Source organism: Myxine glutinosa, chromosome 3 (genome assembly GCF_964187855.1).
Source record: "Myxine glutinosa chromosome 3, kmMyxGlut1.1, whole genome shotgun sequence".
Lineage (NCBI taxonomy): Eukaryota > Metazoa > Chordata > Myxini > Myxiniformes > Myxinidae > Myxine > Myxine glutinosa.
Window position 1 is genome coordinate 62235705 of NC_136263.1, and position 15062 is coordinate 62250766.

At 40.5% G+C, this 15062-nt stretch overlaps 1 protein-coding gene across 6 annotated transcripts in view; it reads right to left on the minus strand.

Annotated features, from left to right (window-relative positions):
• The window catches only part of EIF2AK4 (eukaryotic translation initiation factor 2 alpha kinase 4), a 153755-nt gene that overhangs the window by 45112 nt on the left and 93581 nt on the right, over window positions 1-15062 (minus strand). For all 6 annotated transcript variants that reach the window (XR_010983724.2, XM_078774110.1, XM_068110755.2 and 3 more), the window contains 3 exons: window positions 9998-10073; window positions 431-552; window positions 152-201 (listed from right to left, as the gene is read on the minus strand). Coding sequence is in view for 5 of the 6 variants with exons in the window: in XM_078774110.1 (XP_078630236.1) it covers window positions 152-201; window positions 431-552; window positions 9998-10073 (248 nt within the window). In the remaining variant the exon portion in view is untranslated. The remainder of the gene's footprint in view (window positions 1-151; window positions 202-430; window positions 553-9997; window positions 10074-15062) is intronic.

The window sequence follows — 15062 nt, forward strand, 5'->3', positions numbered from 1 at the left end:
ATAAAAAAGCATTTCAGAGAAGACTTTGCTCAAACATCAGAAATTAGTTCATTCATTCCTGGCAATAAAATTCTAAGTACTGTACTTGGGAATGTTTCCAAGATACGTAACTGATATGGATGTGCTTCTAAGATGTATATTGCTGTCGTACCTTTTCAGGTTTGTGATGTTGTTTCGGGCAACAAATCTGGCAAAAGGTACCTGGACATGGGGGAGAAAGGAGGGATTGTTAACAAGGTGTTCTAAACATCATGGCAGTCCATTTACCACACACCACCCACCCCAGGCATACTCTCACATTAATTTCTACCTCACCCAGGCACCTTGAACTTTGGCCTCATCCATAATCTCTACTATGTTTTTCATGAAAGTATAAACATACAGCCATTTCAACAAACTCCTTATAAGTCTATGAAAGAGTTAGCTGTACCCTGAGGTCATAGGGTAGCATGACTGGGAGACCAGAAAAATCCATAAAACTTGCTATTTCCATTCCTTCATAGAGATCTCGCCTTCGAGGCATGAGGAGTGGAGTGTTTATCTGCATTGCACCTTCAAGGGACAAGAAACAGAGGGGTACATTGGTACAAACAATTATGTACAAAATATCTCTGTCAAATTTGTCATATAGCGATACAAAACTAAGCAATGTTAGCATATGGCTACACAAAACTAAGCAATGCTAGCATATGGCTACACAAATCTAAACAATGTTAGCATATGGCTACACAAAACGAAGCAATGCGAGCATATGGCTACACAAATCTAAACAATGTTAGCAAATGGCTACACAAAACGAAGCAATGTTAACATATGGCTACACAAAACTAAGCAATGTTAGCATATGGCTACACAAAACTAAGCAATGTTAGCATATGGCTACACAAAACAGCAATGTTAGCATATGGCTACACAAAACTAAGCAATGCTAGCATATGGCTACACAAAACCAAGCAATGTTCGCATATGGCTACACAAAACTAAGCAATGCGAGCATATGACTCCACAAAACGAAGCAATGTCAGCATATGGCTACACAAAACTGAGCAATGTTAGCATATGGCTACACAAAACTAAGCAATGTTAGCATATGGCTACACAAAACTAAGCAATGTTAGCATATGGCTACACAAAACTAAGCAATGTTATCATATGGCTACACAAAACTGAGCAATGTTAGCATATGGCTACACAAAACTAAGCAATGTTAGCATATGGCTACACAAAACTAAGCAATGCTAGCATATGGCTACACAAAACTAAGCAATGTCAGCATATGGCTACACAAAACTAAGCAATGTTAGCATATGGCTTCACAAAACTGAGCAATGTTAGCATATGGCTACACAAAACTAAGCAATTTTAACATATGGCTACACAAAACTGAGCAATGTTAGCATATGGCTACACAAAACTAAGCAATGTTAGCATATGGCTACACAAAACTAAGCAATGTTAGCATATGGCTACACAAAACTAAGCAATGTTAGCATATGGCTACACAAAACTAAGCAATGTTAGCATATGGCTACACAAAACTAAGCAATGTTAGCATATGGCTACACAAAACTAAGCAATGTTAGCATATGGCTACACAAAACTGAGCAATGTTAGCATATGGCTACACAAAACTAAGCAATGTTAGGATATGGCTACACAAAACTAAGCAATGTTAGCATATGGCGACACAAATGTAAGCAATGTTAGGATATGGCTACACAAAACTGAGCAATGTTAGCATATGGCTACACAAAACTAAGCAATGTTAGGATACGGCTACACAAAACTAAGCAATGTTAGGACATGGCTACACAAAACTAAGCAATGTTAGCATATGGCTACACAAAACTAAGCAATGTTAGCATATGGCTGCACAAAACTAAGCAATGTTAGCATATGGCTACACAAAACTAAGCAATGTTAGCATATGGCTACACAAAACTAAGCAATGTTAGCATATGGCTACACAAAACTAAGCAATGTTAGCATATGGCTACACAAAACTGAGCAATGTTAGCATATGGCTACACAAAACTAAGCAATGTTAGCATATGGCGACACAAATGTAAGCAATGTTAGGATATGGCTACACAAAACGAAGCAATGTTAGCATATGGCGACACAAATGTAAGCAATGTTAGCATATGGCTACACAAAACTAAGCAATGTTAGCATATGGCTACACAAAACTAAGCAATGTTAGCATATGGCTACACAAAACGAAGCAATGTTAGCATATGGCTACACAAAACAGCAATGTTAGCATATGGCTACACAAAACTAAGCAATGTTAGCATATGGCTGCACAAAACTAAGCAATGTTAGCATATGGCTACACAAAACTAAGCAATGCTAGCATATGGCTACACAAAACTGAGCAATGCTGGCATATGGCTACACAAAACCAAGCAATGTTAGCATATGGCTATACAAAACTGAGCAATGCTAGCATATGGCTACACAAAACAAAGCAATGTCAGCATATGGCTACACAAAACAGCAATGTTAGCATATGGCTACACAAAACTAAGCAATGTTAGCATATGGCTACACAAAACTAAGCAATGCTAGCATATGGTGACACAAAACTGAGCAATGTTAGCATATGGCTACACAAAACTAAGCAATGTTAGCATATGGCTACACAAAACTAAGCAATGCTAGCATATGGCTACACAAAACTAAGCAATGTCAGCATATGGCTACACAAAACTAAGCAATGTTAGCATATGGCTTCACAAAACTGAGCAATGTTAGCATATGGCTACACAAAACTAAGCAATTTTAACATATGGCTACACAAAACTGAGCAATGTTAGCATATGGCTACACAAAACTAAGCAATGTTAGCATATGGCTACACAAAACTAAGCAATGTTAGCATATGGCTACACAAAACTAAGCAATGTTAGCATATGGCTACACAAAACTAAGCAATGTTAGCATATGGCTACACAAAACTAAGCAATGTTAGCATATGGCTACACAAAACTAAGCACTGTTAGCATATGGCTACACAAAACTGAGCAATGTTAGCATATGGCTACACAAAACTAAGCAATGTTAGGATATGGCTACACAAAACTAAGCAATGTTAGCATATGGCGACACAAATGTAAGCAATGTTAGGATATGGCTACACAAAACTGAGCAATGTTAGCATATGGCTACACAAAACTAAGCAATGTTAGGATACGGCTACACAAAACTAAGCAATGTTAGGACATGGCTACACAAAACTAAGCAATGTTAGCATATGGCTACACAAAACTAAGCAATGTTAGCATATGGCTACACAAAACTAAGCAATGTTAGCATATGGCTACACAAAACTAAGCAATGTTAGCATATGGCTACACAAAACTAAGCAATGTTCGCATATGGCTACACAAAACTAAGCAATGTTAGCATATGGCTACACAAAACTGAGCAATGTTAGCATATGGCTACACAAAACTAAGCAATGTTTGGATATGGCTACACAAAACTAAGCAATGTTAGCATATGGCGACACAAATGTAAGCAATGTTAGGATATGGCTACACAAAATGAAGCAATGTTAGCATATGGCGACACAAATGTAAGCAATGTTAGCATATGGCTACACAAAACTAAGCAATGTTAGCATATGGCTACACAAAACTAAGCAATGTTAGCATATGGCTACACAAAACGAAGCAATGTTAGCATATGGCTACACAAAACAGCAATGTTAGCATATGGCTACACAAAACTAAGCAATGTTAGCATATGGCTGCACAAAACTAAGCAATGTTAGCATATGGCTACACAAAACTAAGCAATGCTAGCATATGGCTACACAAAACTGAGCAATGCTGGCATATGGCTACACAAAACCAAGCAATGTTAGCATATGGCTATACAAAACTGAGCAATGCTAGCATATGGCTACACAAAACAAAGCAATGTCAGCATATGGCTACACAAAACAGCAATGTTAGCATATGGCTACACAAAACTAAGCAATGTTAGCATATGGCTTCACAAAACTAAGCAATGCTAGCATATGGTGACACAAAACTGAGCAATGTTAGCATATGGCTACACAAAACGAAGCAATGTTAGCATATGGCAACACAAAACTAAGCAATGCTAGCATATGGCTACACAAAACTAAGCAATGTTCGGATATGGCTACACAAAACTAAGCAATGTTAGTATATGGCTACACAAAACAAAGCAATGTTAGCATATGGCTACAAAAAACTAAGCAATATTAGCATATGGCTACACAAAACTGAGCAATGTTAGCATATGGCTACACAAAACGAAGCAATGTTAGCATATGGCTACACAAAACTGAGCAATGTTAGCATATGGCTGCACAAAACTAAGCAATGTGAGCATATGGCTACACAAAACGAAGCAATGCTAGCATATGGCTACACAAAACTGAGCAATGCTGGCATATGGCTGCACAAAACTAAGCAATGTTAGCATATGGCTACACAAAACTAAGCAATGCTAACATATGGCTACACAAAACTGAGCACTGCTAGCATATGGCTACACAAAACCAAGCAATGTTCGCATATGGCTATACAAAACTGAGCAATGCTAGCATATGGCTCCACAAAACGAAGCAATGTCAGCATATGGCTACACAAAACTGAGCAATGTTAGCATATGGCTACACAAAACTAAGCAATGCTAGCATATGGCAACACAAAACTAAGCAATGCTAGCATATGGCTACACAAAACTAAGCAATGTTAGGATATGGCTACACAAATCTAAACAATGTTAGCATATGGCTACACAAAACTAAGCAATGTTAGCATATGGCTACACAAAACTAAGCAATGCTAGCATATGGTTATACAAAACTAAGCAATGTTAGGATATGGCTACACAAAACTAAGCAATGTTAGGATATGGCTACACAAAACTAAGCAATGTTAGGATATGGCTCCACAAAACTAAGCAATGTTAGCATATGGCTACACAAAACTAAGCAATGCTAGCATATGGTTATACAAAACTCAGCAATGCTAGCATATGGCTACACAAAACTAAGCAATGCTAGCATATGGTTATACAAAACTCAGCAATGCTAGCATATGGCTACACAAAACTAAGCAATGTTAGGATATAGCGACACAAAACTAAGCAATGTTAGCATCTGGCGACACAAAACTAAGCAATGCTAGCATATGGCTACACAAAACTAAGCAATGTTAGCATATGGCTACACAAAACTAAGCAATGCTAGCATATGGCTACACAAATCTAAACAATGTTAGCATATGGCTACACAAAACTGAGCAATGTTAGCATATGGCTACACAAAACTAAGCAATGTTAGGATATGGCTACACAAAACTAAGCAATGTTAGCATATGGCGACACAAATGTAAGCAATGTTAGGATATGGCTACACAAAACTGAGCAATGTTAGCATATGGCTACACAAAACTAAGCAATGTTAGGATACGGCTACACAAAACTAAGCAATGTTAGGACATGGCTACACAAAACTAAGCAATGTTAGCATATGGCTACACAAAACTAAGCAATGTTAGCATATGGCTACACAAAACGAAGCAATGTTAGCATATGGCTACACAAAACTAAGCAATGTTAGCATATGGCTACACAAAACTAAGCAATGTTAGCATATGGCTACACAAAACTAAGCAATGTTAGCATATGGCTACACAAAACTAAGCAATGTTAGCATATGGCTACACAAAACTGAGCAATGTTAGCATATGGCTACACAAAACTAAGCAATGTTTGGATATGGCTACACAAAACTAAGCAATGTTAGCATATGGCGACACAAATGTAAGCAATGTTAGGATATGGCTACACAAAACGAAGCAATGTTAGCATATGGCGACACAAATGTAAGCAATGTTAGCATATGGCTACACAAAACTAAGCAATGTTAGCATATGGCTACACAAAACTAAGCAATGTTAGCATATGGCTACACAAAACGAAGCAATGTTAGCATATGGCTACACAAAACAGCAATGTTAGCATATGGCGACACAAAACTAAGCAATGTTAGCATATGGCTGCACAAAACTAAGCAATGTTAGCATATGGCTACACAAAACTAAGCAATGCTAGCATATGGCTACACAAAACTGAGCAATGCTGGCATATGGCTACACAAAACCAAGCAATGTTAGCATATGGCTATACAAAACTGAGCAATGCTAGCATATGGCTACACAAAACAAAGCAATGTCAGCATATGGCTACACAAAACAGCAATGTTAGCATATGGCTACACAAAACTAAGCAATGTTAGCATATGGCTACACAAAACTAAGCAATGCTAGCATATGGTGACACAAAACTGAGCAATGTTAGCATATGGCTACACAAAACGAAGCAATGTTAGCATATGGCAACACAAAACTAAGCAATGCTAGCATATGGCTACACAAAACTAAGCAATGTTCGGATATGGCTACACAAAACTAAGCAATGTTAGTATATGGCTACACAAAACAAAGCAATGTTAGCATATGGCTACAAAAAACTAAGCAATGTTAGCATATGGCTACACAAAACTGAGCAATGTTAGCATATGGCTACACAAAACTAAGCAATGTTAGCATATGGCTACACAAAACTGAGCAATGTTAGCATATGGCTGCACAAAACTAAGCAATGTGAGCATATGGCTACACAAAACGAAGCAATGCTAGCATATGGCTACACAAAACTGAGCAATGCTGGCATATGGCTGCACAAAACTAAGCAATGTTAGCATATGGCTACACAAAACTAAGCAATGCTAACATATGGCTACACAAAACTGAGCAATGCTAGCATATGGCTACACAAAACCAAGCAATGTTCGCATATGGCTATACAAAACTGAGCAATGCTAGCATATGGCTCCACAAAACGAAGCAGTGTCAGCATATGGCTACACAAAACTGAGCAATGTTAGCATATGGCTACACAAAACTAAGCAATGCTAGCATATGGCAACACAAAACTAAGCAACGCTCGCATATGGCTACACAAAACTAAGCAATGTTAGGATATGGCTACACAAAACTAAGCAATGCTAGCATATGGCTACACAAATCTAAACAATGTTAGCATATGGCTACACAAAACTAAGCAATGTTAGCATATGGCTACACAAAACTAAGCCATGCTAGCATATGGTTATACAAAACTAAGCAATGTTAGGATATGGCTACACAAAACTAAGCAATGTTAGGATATGGCTACACAAAACTAAGCAATGTTAGGATATGGCTCCACAAAACTAAGCAATGTTAGCATATGGCTACACAAAACTAAGCAATGCTAGCATATGGTTTTACAAAACTCAGCAATGCTAGCATATGGCTACACAAAACTAAGCAATGCTAGCATATGGTTATACAAAACTCAGCAATGCTAGCATATGGCTACACAAAACTAAGCAATGTTAGGATATGGCGACACAAAACTAAGCAATGTTAGCATCTGGCTACACAAAACTAAGCAATGCTAGCATATGGCTACACAAAACTAAGCAATGTTAGCATATGGCTACACAAAACTAAGCAATGCTAGCATATGGCTACACAAATCTAAACAATGTTAGCATATGGCTACACAAAACGAAGCAATGTTAGGATATGGCGACACAAAACTAAGCAATGTTAGCATATGGTTATACAAAACTGAGCAATGTTAGCATATGGTTATACAAAACTGAGCAATGTTAACATATGGCTACACAAAACTAAGCAATGTTAGGATATGGCTACACAAAACTAAGCAATGTTAGCATATGGCTACACAAAACTAAGCAATGTTAGCATATGGCTATACAAAACTAAGCAATGTTAGCATATGGCTATACAAAACTAAGCAATGTTAGCATATGGCTACACAAAACGCAGCAATGTTAGGATATGGCTACACAAAACTAAGCAATGTTAGCATATGGCTACACAAAACTAAGCAATGTTAGCATATGGCTACACAAAACTAAGCAATGCTAGCATATGGCTACACAAAACTAAGCAATGCTAGCATATGGCTACACAAATCTAAACAATGTTAGCATATGGCTACACAAAACGAAGCAATGTTAACATATGGCTACACAAAACTAAGCAATGTTAGCATATGGCTACACAAAACTAAGCAATGTTAGCATATGGCTACACAAAACTAAGCAATGCTAGCATATGGCTACACAAAACTAAGCAATGCTAGCATATGGCTACACAAATCTAAACAATGTTAGCATATGGCTACACAAAACGAAGCAATGCGAGCATATGGCTACACAAATCTAAACAATGTTAGCAAATGGCTACACAAAACGAAGCAATGTTAACATATGGCTCCACAAAACTAAGCAATGCTAGCATATGGCTACACAAATCTAAACAATGTTAACATATGGCTACACAAAACTAAACAATGCTAGCATATGGCTACACAAAACTAAGCATCTCTTTGGACATATTTCAAGCACTTGAAACAGTCTGGCACCGCACCTTGATCTCCAAACACATCCAAGGCCTCCTCCTCCTCTCATGGATCACCGACTTCCTCCACCCCCACATAACAATGATCATCTCATCTCCTCTTCCCTGTCAAGGCTGGAGTGCCCCAAGGCAGTGTCTTGTTCCTCTTCTTCATAAATGATCTTTCTGAATCCCTGGAAAATCCTGTCTATCTCTTTGCTGATGACTCGACCTTTTGCCGTATAATTTCTCATTCTTCAGCCAGGCAGGCACCAGCCTCTTCGCTCTCTGCAAACCTTCATGTAATCAAAGCTAGTCAAACACTTAGAATATATCCTTCAACTGCAGAGAAATCCCACATACTTACTCCATCTCTCCTAAAGGACCATCCGACAAACCCTCACACCGACCTCCTCAACAAACCACTTGAGGTTAAGTCATTCAAACTTTTGGACCTCACCATCAGCCATAATAGTTCTTGGGCAGGGCTATTTCCAAGATGGCCTCCAAAGCCAGCCGCAGACTGGGCATCCTTCATCGTGCAAGGTCTTTCCTTGGTCAATCTGAACTTTTGATAACCTACAGGGCCTTCATTTTCAGCTTAATCGAGTACTGCTTTCCCCTTTGGGCTGGTGCCCCTACCTCACACCTTTTCCTTCTTGATGCTGTGAAAAGCAAGGCCCTCAAAATCATTGGGATCTCCCACGACGAAGCTGAGGGTCTAGGCCTGTTACTTTCGGATCACAAACAGGTTGGTGGCCTCTATATTATATCGCCTCCTTCTTGGTCTTACAACCTCTGCCCTCTCTGTGCCTCCCAGGTTTCTGCAGGTTGCACACAGTCTGACATTAACTCCCAAAATCCATGCTGACTTCTCACCTCCACTCATTTGTTCCTGTTTTCTCTCACCTCTGGAACTAACTTCCCCAGTCTGTTCAGTCCCATTCTTCCCTCCAGGGTCACTATCTCAGGTCACCCCCATCCATACTCATGATCTCTTCTACATCAATTGACCAAACATTCCCTTTTTCCAAGTTATTGTGATGGCTCCCCTCCCTCTCTCCCTCACCTCTTTTTGTTTATTAGTTGTCGGTTGGTTTGTTTCATTCCCACTTTCTAGTTCTTGCTCAGTTTCATTCAGCTTGTATGCAGCGTGTTCACTCCCATGTGACCTTCTACCCTCCTCTTGAGCTCACTATCTCTAACTTATACTCTGCTGTTGGTGTTTACCCCTTTACATTTTGTTCCTTTCCCTTCTGCTCTAGCTCTTCCCTGAGCCTCGACCATGCATAAAAAAATTGTTCAGCATATGGCTACACAAAACTAAGTGAAAGCCACAAAACATCAGATGTGACCCTAAACTTCCATGTATGCTCAGCTAGTCAGGTCAATCCATTCTACCCTATCCCACCCGTCCCATGTCCTTGAATCATCCAACATCTTCATCACACTTGCCATCCTTTTACCTCTCGCCAATCAACCATTCCACTGAGGAAATTAAATAACTGTGAAACCACATGTGTACGAGTTCTTACCGTGAATTTCAAATACCCTGCGGATGGTTTCGCACACATGTCCAGTAATAATGTCATGCTTTGGGTTGAAAGCCGACTGGAAGAAAGGGAGAAAAATAGAAAATAAAACCCCACCTCATCAAGACAAATTTACAGGGGAAAACATTAAAGGTAAAACATGCTTTCTACACCAAATTAATTCCACCTGCACTTTAATATCTCAAGTTTTAATGATGGAAACCAAGAGTGAAAGCTCTCAAAATTCCTAAATCAATACCTCCATGCTTTTATCCATAGGATTAACCCACATCAACGTTTGTATTAGGATGGTCCAGATTCATATGGTAAAATGAAAAAAAAAAATCCTCTGTTGGCCATCCACGCACCATTGCTCCACTATGTTAGATGACTCTCCAACCCAAAAAGCAACGAGATCGGAGCTAGTTTAGAAGTCGCGCCAGATTATAGTTTTTTTAAATACAATCTAGTTTTTCTTCAAATTTGGATCGCAAAACATTGTTCATGTGATGATGGTCAGTGTCAGTGTTAATGGGATGGTGCCTCGTGTCAAAGGTCATGGGATGGTGCCTTGTGTCAAAGTTCATGGGATGGTGCCTTGTGTCAAAGTTCATGGGATGGTGCCTTGTGTCAAAGTTCATGGGATGGTGCCTTGTGTCAAAGTTCATGGGATGGTGGTCAGTGTCAGTGTTAATGGGATGGTGCCTCGTGTCAAAGTTCATGGGATGGTGCCTTGTGTCAAAGTTCATGGGATGGTGGTCAGTGTCAGTGTTAATGGGATGGTGCCTCTTGTCAAAGGTCATGGGATGGTGGTCAGTGTCAGTGTTAATGGGATGGTGCCTCGTGTCAAAGGTCATGCGATGGTGCCTTGTGTCAAAGTTCATGGGATGGTGCCTTGTGTCAAAGTTCATGGGATGGTGGTCAGTGTCAGTGTTAATGGGATGGTGCCTTGTGTCAAAGTTCATGGGATGGTGGTCAGTGTCAGTGTTAATGGGATGGTGCCTTGTCTCAAAGTTCATGGGATGGTGCCTTGTGTCAAAGGTCATGGGATGGTGCCTTGTGTCAAAGTTCATGGGATGGTGCCTTGTGTCAAAGTTCATGGGATGGTGCCTTGTGTCAAAGTTCATGGGATGGTGCCTTGTGTCAAAGTTCATGGGATGGTGCCTTGTGTCAAAGTTCATGGGATGTTGCCTTGTGTCAAAGTTCATGGCATGGTGCCTTGTGTCAAAGTTCATGGGATGGTGCCTTGTGTCAAAGTTCATGTGATGATGCCCCGTGTCAAAGTTCATGTGATGGTGCCTCGTGTCAAAGTTCATGTGATGGTGCCTCGTGTCAAAGTTCATGTGATGGTGCCTCGTGTCAAAGTTAATGGGATGGTGCCTCGTGTCAAAGTTCATGGGATGGTGCCTTGTGTCAAAGTTCATGGGATGGTGCCTTGTGTCAAAGTTCATGGGATGGTGCCTTGTGTCAAAGTTCATGGGATGGTGCCTTGTGTCCTAGTTCATGGGATGGTGCCTTGTGTCAAAGTTCATGGGATGGTGCCTTGTGTCAAAGTTCATGGGATGGTGCCCTGTGTCAAAGTTCATGGGATGGTGCCTTGTGTCAAAGTTCATGGGATGGTGCCTTGTGTCAAAAGTTATCGGCCGATTTGCTTCAGACAAAGCTGTAGCACAAGGCAACATCTTTCAACAGATGGTTCAGTTCATTTAAGAAAAAGTAAACTTATGGCACAACCTTTAAATATTACCGAAATAAGCTAACAACAGGCATTTTAAGGCCATTTTCCCTGCAAGAGCAGGGGTTAGCGAAATAAGCTAACATCTGGCACAAATAATTCTTGGGCAACACCTAAAAGGGGCGACTACAGCCAAGATGAAAATTCGGTATTTCATTTTTGGACCACCCTATCTTGTATTCATTGTCTCAAGTAAACTACAGAGTTCATAGAACACTCCATGCGGTCTGGAGAAAAAGGACATAGGATTTTTTTTTTTTTTTTGTGTCCATGTGTTTTATACCTCTCCCACCCCCTCCCTCCAATTTCCCACAGCTCCTCCCCCAACGCCCTCTCCCTCCTCTCCCTCCTCCCGATGTCCCTGCTCTCAAATGTTGTACTTGTGTGCTTCCCCCTCTCGTCTCCCCCGCTCCCTTTATTATATGTTTTATGTGTCCATTTGTTTTTTTGTGATTAATGTTAGCTCTTACACGAGCCTCGATCTTGCATACAAAAAACAAGGTCTTTTCAACTCTTGCTTTGCGTTTCCGAGCACGATCTATATCAGTTTCGTTTGTGAACTTTGAATGCCAGGCGCAATGACAACCATACAAAGCCGGTGGGTCAAACGGAACAGTTCAGAGCTGACAATGCTCCGCTGAGATGCGTTTTTCATCACCATCGCCATTTATCCATGCATTTGTGCTATTACAGACCTTCTGCCTACTCTTCTCGGATAAACTGCCAATTTTGGAATAACATTTGAGAAAAGGATGTAAAAAAATTAATATGACAATTTTTTTGGATGAAATTAACTCGGGTCACTGGGCCGCCGCCACTTTGTCTGAATTGCCATATTTCCCCGCACCAAAAGCCCCAGCGGCAAATTTGTTTGGTTAAGACGGCATACAATTTTGCCAAAGTACTGCTAAACTGAAGGTTATTGGAAATACAAAAAAATACATTAAAATTTTTTTTTAAAGGCTGTAGAAAACCAAAAGAAAACTTTTTTTCAGAAGTTTACTGCTGTTCATGCAGTGTCTTTTTGCACCAACTTATTTAACACGCCATATTAATTATTCATGCCTGTTGTTTGTGTCCTTTATGATATCCTTGAACATTAAGTTTTCTATTTGGAATGATTTTCCATTTTTTTGACTGCCAGGTAGACAGACAGACTGAAGCACTCGCTTTACCTCAGGTTGCACACATGGGACGAGAAGCTGTACAATATTTCCAAATCCAAAGTATTGCTAAACTAAATTGATATACACTACCGGTCAAAAGTTTTAGAACACCTCAATTTTTCCCGTTTTTATTGAAATTTACGCAGTTTAATGTCTCAATGTACTCTGAAATGAAGCATACTAGCAACGGTACCCGCCCTACGGGCGGGGTCTTCAATTGGGAGACCCAAATGAAAAGCCTAAATATCAGAAATTGAAGGCTTTTTTTCTTTTAAACGATTTATATAAACATCCGTTAAATCTCGATCGGTGCAGCCGTTTGTGCGGCACCCGGGAAAATAACGTCATGCGGGAGCAAGTATCAGCAAGATGTGGCAGTGTGGGAGTCCACGTTTCTGATCCTCCTTCATGCTGAAGTAGCCCACCACTTCTCCAAGCATTCCGCTCTTCAGATCCGCCATGACAGACTTAAGCTTGACATTGAAGACACGTGCAGTTAGTCCTCCCGATGTCGTGTGGACTCCCGATACGTGTTTCCTTCATTGTAAAAACTTCCAAATCAACAGTTAAAAGGATTTTGAGCCGATCAGTGTTACGGCCTTGGCAAGATCGATGGAGACAGCGATCTGTTAGCGTATACACCGCCCAAATAGCTATGTGTAATTCTCTCATGTAGAGATTAAACTCACGTCATTTGAACTTTGGCCGAGGTCATTATTTACTTTTAGTGATGTTTATATAAAAAAAAAAGAAGAAGATAATTGGTTTTGGGTCGTCCTTTCCGCATATCTCGCGGGATTGTAAGTTGGAGAGACGGCCGTGATGGCGGGGAAGGGGTTGGAATTCTCTCAAGCAGGGATTCAACCCGTGTCCTTATAAAAGGTCTTTGTCTGAGGTCACCGAGTCCGATCGGTGCAGCCGTTTGTGCGGCACCCGGGAAAACAACATCGTCACAATGAAAACATCGTCACAATGAACGTTATGCGAACGCAAACGTTATGCGGGAGTCCAAACCTGAGAATGCTGGATACCAAAGCTGAAATTGGGAAAACTAAATAGCCTATTTTACTCCTGGAGATCCCAGGATTACCCACCCAAAATATCGTTGCGATCGGTTCAGCAGTTTTTACGGTACCTTCGAACGGACAGACAGACAGACGGACGGACATTTGGTGAATTATAGTAAGATAACAAATAAACAATTGGAGATAAAAAAAAGAAATCACAGAATCATTTTGTTTCACAAAATTTAATTTAAATCTTTAACTCAGCAAAGTAGCCACCTTTTGCAGATATAACCACCGAACACACTCGTGGCATTCTTTCTGCAATGGAAATCAAATATTGTTCGGGAAGTTCTTCCCAACACTGTTGCAGAAGTTCCCACAAATGTGTTGCACTTGTAGGTTGCTTTGCTTTCACCCTTCTGTCCAGTTCATCCTAAACCAGCTCGATGGGGCTTAAGTCTGGAGACTGTGCTGGCCATTCCATGATTTGAAGCCTACCGTCTTGTTCTTTTCCTCAAAGGTAGTTTTTACATAGCCTGGAGGTGTGTTTAGGGTCATTATCTTGCTGTCGGATGAACCCCTGACCAACTAGGCATATACCAGAGGGTATTGTATGGCACTGCAAAGCCCTTTTGCTGTGGTAGCCCTTTTGGTTCAGGGTGCCAGTCACTCTGTGCAAGTCGCCGACTCTGGATCCAGCAAAAGAGCCCCAGACCATCACGCTTCCTCCTCAATGTTTGACAGTTGGTGTCACACACTGAGGAACCATCCTTTCGCCTACTCGACGGCGTACAAAAACCCTGCGTGATGAACCAAAGATTTCAAATTTTGATTCATCGGTCCAGAAGACCTTCTTCCAGTCTTCAGTAGTTCACTGGCAGTGCTTCACGGCTCAGGCAAGCCTCTTTTTCTTATTTTGCCATCTTAGCAATGGCTTTCTTACTGCCACTCGACCTGTCAAACCTGCAGGTCGAAGTCTTCTCTTCACAGTTGAAACTGAGACTTGCTTACTTCGACCAGTGTTAAGCTGTGCTTGAAGCTGTTGTCCTGTGAGCCACCTATCATGCAAGCTGTTGACTCTGAAACTTTTCTTCTGATTCTGTTGTGGCTTTGGGTCTGCCAGACCTCTTCCTGTCAGAGTTTCCTCCAGTTTCCAAGTG